This window comes from Euphorbia lathyris, chromosome 1 (assembly GCF_963576675.1).
Source record: "Euphorbia lathyris chromosome 1, ddEupLath1.1, whole genome shotgun sequence".
Taxonomy (NCBI): Eukaryota; Viridiplantae; Streptophyta; class Magnoliopsida; order Malpighiales; family Euphorbiaceae; genus Euphorbia; species Euphorbia lathyris.
The window spans coordinates 48525827-48532982 of NC_088910.1; the positions used below are offsets into that span (position 1 = coordinate 48525827).

General features: G+C 34.7%; 1 protein-coding gene across 1 annotated transcript; it reads right to left on the minus strand.

The window, feature by feature from the left end:
* Positions 1-1035: 1035 nt before the first annotated feature.
* LOC136231791 (protein NRT1/ PTR FAMILY 2.11-like) lies at positions 1036-4615 on the minus strand. Its single transcript, XM_066020778.1, has 4 exons — positions 4395-4615; positions 4098-4315; positions 3433-3992; positions 1036-2136 (listed from the first exon to the last, which is right to left on the minus strand). Exons 1-4 carry the CDS (start codon positions 4525-4527, stop codon positions 1233-1235), a joined length of 1815 nt encoding a protein of 604 aa, XP_065876850.1. The 5' UTR covers positions 4528-4615; the 3' UTR covers positions 1036-1232.
* Positions 4616-7156: the final 2541 nt, after the last annotated feature.

The window sequence follows — 7156 nt, forward strand, 5'->3', positions numbered from 1 at the left end:
AAGGAATTAGACATCACGCGGAGAAGGATATACTCATTTTGGACGAATATTATAACACCTATGGTTTCATCCGTCTATTCTACTCCGACTCCTGCCGAACCACAAAATTACACGAGATTTTAGTTCCTGAACCATGATCTTACGAGGTCTTAGAGAACTTCGACTGACCGAAGGGGAAGGGGACATTTGATAACAGGAAAATAATCATACCGAACACGTGGACTAAAGAGTGTGTCACAATAATCTCCCTTACCACATAGACTAATGGGAAGGAATCTTGAGTTTGTTAGACGTTCACACTGATAATTACGGGATGACAACTTTACTTGCCTAATCTCACCAGGCTCACCAGAGGATATTCCCAATTGATGTCCTTTTATGTGTCCTGAGTCTCTAATAGGACACACAAACTACAAAACTACTAGGATTGCCCCCTGACACCTTTTGGATAGAAAAGATAGTGTGCAACTAAAGGTACATCATCATAAAACCATAGAGTCTACTATTCTTCATCTCCTTCCTCACAAACTCTACTAATTTATGCATCAGGGTAAGGTTGCCGGTTCTTGATCCCTCATTTGATATGTTTTCTGTCTTATTTCAAGGTGTCATTTGAAACCACACCTAAGAGTTCCTTCTTGTATTTTCCCAGAGATATTTTTTTTTAACAATTGAAAACCTCAATAACTATTGTATTATAATCGAAATAAATTTTGGATTGAGGTCCTCCAAAATAGGATCCCTAGGTGAATGCTTAGGCTAGCTCCTTTGTAGTCAGTTCTACATTTAACAAAGTTATATATATAATACCCAAAAAAATCTTTAAGATTGTCGCTCTTTTTTATTTTTATTGATTAACATCATAATCTTTCAATTTGACACGTAAGACAAGACGTTATAATTACACATTAAGTCTGATATGAATGACAAATTCAATTAAAAGTGTATTATTTATTTGATTTTGGTTTGAAATTGTAATTTTATTAATTAGAAAATAAATGCATTCACAAAATACAAATAAAATGAGTGATAATCTAAGTTTAATGTACACAACTAAGAATTTTATTAACTAGAATCTCAATAGATGCAATTATAATGGATTATTAATCAATATGTTAAATTTAAATACTAATTAAGTAGAATAGTCCTTGCTAAACCAAATTTAAGCCTGTTAAATCCTTCTCGATACATAAAGCTCTTAGAAGTCCCCACCTTCAACATTCCAATCCTAGTTATGCTGAACCTTTTTGGTGGGGATTTGTTTGAGCAGTAATTTCAATGTGAGCAGTTCCATCAATCTTCAACTCCTCTCTATACTTATACCACTTTGCACACAACATAAAGTAACCAAAATTCAAAACCCCAATTCCAAAAATCATATAGTAATAGTAATCAAGTCTTCCCTTATTCAGATCTTCCGCTAGCCAATCTCCATTTCCCTTTGTTGTTCTATGCACTATAGTTATCAAAAAACTGCTCATATAACTCGATCCTGCATTCCCACAGAAAAACAATGCCCCTGCCATACTTTTCATGTTCTCCGGAAACTGCTTGTAATAGAACTCTGTCAGCCCAATTGCCCCAAATGCTTCTGCTAATCCTGCCAATCCTAGCTGCGGAATCAACCATAGACCCGACATTGATGAAATCTCACCCCGTCTCGGCGCAATTCCGAGTGTTGGTTTTGTGAGAGAGATAGTTCTTCGCTGCCTTTCAACTATGGCTGAAACAAGCATTGAGAGAGTGGAGAAAACAATTCCGATTCCAATTCGTTGAAGAAGTGTGATTCCGCCTTCTTTTTTGGTGATTCTATAGATGAATGGGACGAAGATTCTGTCGTAGATTGGTATGAAGATTGTGAATGTTAACATGAGGAAGACGGTGTAAGATGCGGCTGGAATTTTGAAATGGCGTCCTAAACTTCTGTCGCTTTGAACTGCTTGAAAAACTGCGTATGTGTTTTGTTGGACTATTGCTATGTAGAAGATAACTGCTGATATAAATATGGGCATTACTCTTGCAAGGCATTTTACTTCTTCTACTTGCTGTATACTGCAAAGTTTCCATGGATCTGCCGGTGATCCGTCGGGGTTTATTTTGTCTTCCTCCGTCTTAATTGCTGCTTTGTTTAGGAAACTGTAATCAGAATTCAGAGTTAGTTAATTATCGGCCCTTCAACTAGGCTCCTAAAGTCAATTTTAAATCCGTTTATTTGCTAAAAAATATTATACAGAACAATAATTTTCTGCTTTTCTAGTTTTTTTGGTAGAGTAAAAGTTTAAGTAAAGGTACGGCTATCCACTCTCAAGGTTAGGGTAAACCACAGACCTCTATAAGCATCCTTACAACTTAACATTAATAAGTTTGAAATTCTCTGCATATAAGTTCACACGTTTGAAAAGTGCAATTTTAAAACTATTAATTATGAAATTATCAACATATAAATTCACACGTTTGGAAGACCCACAAATTATAGTATACTAATACGTGCAATTTTTGAAAATAAGTTAGATTAAAAATGTCAAAATGTGGACTAAACTAACACGTTTCAAAAACCCACAAATTGTAAACTGACATGGATGAAGGGGCAAATTGGACTCTCCAACAGTTGATTAATAATATTAAAAGGTTAATATTTCTCAAGATTATTATGAACTTATTTGCAATATCTCGTTTAATTCCTAAACGAAACAAGTAAAGATTTGACAACTTAAAACATATGTCACTTTAAATAAGTCTAGAAAATTAATAGATCATTGTAACCACTTTAAAAGATCAATAAGTCACTTTAAACAAATTTAAAGGAGTAACGAGCCATCTCAAAAGTTCAAGAGACCAATCTAATAATCATGACAATACATAAAGCATGATGTATTAAACCACTTAAAATCAATCTTTTTTCCATGAAGTGACGTTTATCTCTGTTTTCGTTGGTTGGATCCATTGCAACACGGTCAACTGTAAAAATTCTCCTAAACTTATCTTGCAAGATCAATTCAATTCAAAATGAATTTTAGGTGTAATTTAATCCTTCAGTTTGATATTTATGATCAAATTAGTTTAAAATTACATTCATAAATATGTTATTAGTGGGTTTTTGACACATGTTAAATTTTCATACTTAATACTTAATGTGTAATTTCGAACTAATTTGATCATAAATGTTAAGCTGAACAACCAAAGTGATAGTTAGAATCAGTTTGAACTAAATTAATCATTCAAACTATCCAATTTTATCCAACTAATATGTAAATTTTATTTTTGTGTAAACAAATTAAATTGATTTTCATAAAATAAATAATGTAATAGCATCTTTGATAGCTTTTAAATTAAAATTTGAGAAAGAGAGTTAAAAATCAAATTCAAGAAACTGGTGACTTCCCTTTCCACTAAAATGCTCTAATAATATTAATATGAAATTAAAAATGGTACCTGAATTGATCGGTGTAAGAAAGTTTGGCATTGATAGAATCAGGAGGAATGTAATTGAAAAGGGAGAGCCAAGGCTGGTCGACGGCGGTCTTCAACCGCCTTTTCTTAATAGCAACGGTAATAACCTGAGCTACACTAGTCAATGGACTGCCATTTGCTTTCACTCTGACATATATTTTAGTACCCAAAAAGAAGAGTGCACAAGATATCAACATTAAAATAGCTGGAATTCCTAAACCTATAGCCCAACTAACATTAGCTTGTATATACACAATGAGTGTTAGAGATACCATTTGGGCAAATGTGAAGGTGAAAAAGTACCAATTGAAGAAGCTATCTCTACCCCTTTTTCCAGATAGTGTGTTTGGGTTAAATTGGTCTAAACCAAATGCTAAATTACAAGGCCTAACACCTCCTGCTCCTATTATCATTAGCACAAAACCTGCACCAAGGAATGCCAATTGCCCTACTGTTGCCTGTTTGCAACTTGTACTGTTGTTTTCACAGTGAGAAGGGTGTAGCTTTGGGACTGCAGCTGTTAGTTGTATCACCAGCAACCCCTTCAACCAAAAATGTACCAATAAGAATACCATAAATAAATTTAACCGTAAACAAAAGTCTAACTTATCCTAAAAAGTACGAACTTAAGAGGAATAAAATAGTACCAGAAAAGACATAGAAGAAGCAAATCCCAAGGTATAATAGCGACCAAAGTAAGTGTCACAGAGGTAAGCACCAATCAAAGTGCCAAAATTGGCAGTACCATTGAAGATATTGATAATAGTTGCAGCTGTTATGCTCTTCATGTTGAATACAGTGGTTAGATATATCAATAGATTGGCTAATGTTCCAATAGCTCCTAGCTTCTCAAATGTTTCATTTCCTGAAATGTTTTTGCTACATCTTTAAACAAAATAACAATTTCAAAACTTGAATCAATCTAATCTCTAACTACAACTTACCTATAACAAAAGGCATGGCTTTCCATCCTCTGTATTTAAGCTTGCCTTCTTGTTGTTGTTCTTGAAGCTTGTTGATATTTTGTTTATGAGTTCCATTGAGCTCCATTGTTCCATTATTTTGGTGGTGTTCCATGTTTTCTCTCCCTCTATCTCTCTACTTTTTTTCTTTGGTCTGGTTGTAGTAAGTAGAGACGTACTGTCATTACCATAGTGGTGATAGGAATTCTGAAACATATATATAAATCATGTGGCTGTGAATTCATGATTAATATTATAATAATAATTGAAAGACAAAATTTCATCCTGTGTTGGGGGTCTACTTCTATAGTATTGGTGACGTGTTTTCAGGTCAACTACCAGTCTTCTTCATGAAAAATACAAGCAGACAAGAACTAATAAAATTCCATATAAAATAGGCTATGTTTGTAGATTTTCTTTCCTTTCAAAATGTGGGTGAATAATATATTTTCTTTAAATACCATTCTATTTTCAGTATGAAAACCCCTCCTTTTATATATACATGGTTATGTCACTGCATATTTTATATAGATACATGCAATCTTTCATTTTTTTTTTTCCGTTAAAACCTTGATCTTTTATTTGAACACATTAAGTCCCTAATTATTTATTTTTGATCTATTTAAGTTTTTGATGACCAAAAAAAGTAATTTTAAACATAAAATTCAGTTAACAAAATGTTATTCATTGCACCTGCATTCGAAATTTGTATCTTTTCACTGTTTGAAAGCTGTTTTAGATGTGTAAAGTGACTATAAGAAAACTGTAAATACCTTAATTCAAACTATAAAAAATATATATTTTTAATAATTTCAAATACATATGAAGTTAAGAATGTCTTTTTTAACAGAATTACATATTCACAACTTACTAATTTGGTCATCAAGGGCTTAATGAGACCACAAATAAAAGATCATGGGCTTAATGTATCCAAATAAAAGATCAAAGACTTAATGAACTAAAAAATGAAAGATCAGGGACCTAATAATGCTTTTTGGACCAAGGTTTGATGTGTTGAGTCATTTGTGCAGACAACTTTTCGAAAACAACTCTTTTAGGAGCTCCGTTTGAAGGCGCTTGAATGGTGATCCCACTACTAATCCCGGGCTCTTCCTTTGGCATCTCTCAATTTTCAAATTCTGCCGCCATTTCTTGTGTTAGCTCTTGAGGAGACTGCTTTAGTCCCTTGCTTTCTCCCTGGAAATCCACAAGTAAGGTCAATGATATTGTGTTAATGGGAATCACAATATCCCCAAACCTAGTCTCTTTTGACCCTGGAACACTTGAGTATTGAGTTTTAACCTTGCCTTTCCAAACCTTCTCCTTCTTCTCAGCTTTATATTTTTCTTCTAACATCTTCCTTTGCATCCTTTGTTTCTGCATTCGGGTCAGCTGTACATGGAATTTTTTGTGCTTCACCACGTGCCACTCTTTGCTTAGTTTTGTCGGAAAAGGAACCACAAACCTAGGCTGATTCTGGTGACCAAATCTTTGGGGATATTTTCTTTAGAAGTAAAAGTGGGAACTAAATCTGACCTATCTGCCTTTTTTTTTGTAGTTGATTCTTCAGCAAATTATCAAGTTCTGTTAGGAAGGGATTGGATACACTCAAATTGGTGCGTGCCTTCCTCTTTACATCAGTTCCATTTGCTCTTGAAAGGGAATGAGGTAGAGGTGGGCTGGGGAAGCGAAAAGCCTTTTGTAACAACTTCAGATGTTGTAGATGCCAGATTCTACGGAGGAAACTTTGGTCCAATCAAATTCGTTGGTCAAAACAAATTTTTGCTTGCCTAAAAAATGTTTAATAATACCCAAAGTAGAGAAGAAAGTGTTGAAGCAAGAAAGATCTTTAGCTACGCCAAGTTCCAGCATGACACTAAATGACACTCCAATCATTGAGGAGATTGATGGTGATTAAGCCATCTAGAGAGCAGAAGGTGGTACCTGCAGCCGCTAAGATAAAAATGCATATATAGGAACTCCTAGAGAGAATGTTACAAAGTGAACAGTGTGAAAGTGCTGGGGCTGAGGTGATTTGGGAGGAAGAGAAGTGTACAGATGATGGACTAGAAGAAATACAGTTATATGAGTTCAAAGTTGCTTCACAGAAGTTGGAGGATACCCCATGTCAGGTGGAAGATCCTTTGGAAGAAGTCAATTTGGGGACAAAGGAAGAGCACAAGATTACAGCCATTAGTGGACTACTAGAGTCGGATTTGAGAAAGAAAATCATTGAACTCCTACATGAGTTCAAAGATTGTTTTGCATGGAGCTATAAGGATATGCCTGGCCTGGATATGAGCTTAGTGGAACACAAAATACCTATCAAACCTGAGTTCTAACCTTACCGCCAGCCTTCCAAAAGGATGTCAAAAGAAGTGGAGTTAAAAATAAAGGAGGAGATTGAGAGATTGCTTAGTGCTGAATTCATTCGGCTAACAAGGTATGCTCATTGGCTTTCTAATATAGGCCCCGTGGTAAAAAAGAATGGCAAACTTAGAGTGTGCATTGATTTCAGAGATCTAAATAATGCTTCTCCTAAGGATGTTTATGTAGCCAACATGTTGATCTATGCGGTGTCTAGAAATGACATATTATCATTTTTAGATGGGTTCTCGGGCTATAACTAGATTTTGATTGCATTAAATGATATATCTAAGACAACCTTTAGATTTCCAGGGGCTTTAGGTACATTTGAGTGGTTAGTCATGCCATTCGGTCTTAAAAATACTGGAGCAACCTAC

Coding starts and splice junctions, on each gene's coding strand:
- LOC136231791 (XM_066020778.1), bottom strand. CDS start 4,527: ATGGAACACCACCAAAATAATGGAACAATGGAGCTCAATGGAACTCAT. Junction 4,316..4,394: donor AGCCATGCCTTTTGTTATAG/GTAAGTTGTAGT, acceptor AAAACATTTCAG/GAAATGAAACATTTGAGAAG. Junction 3,993..4,097: donor CTTCTTCTATGTCTTTTCTG/GTACTATTTTAT, acceptor TTTTGGTTGAAG/GGGTTGCTGGTGATACAACT.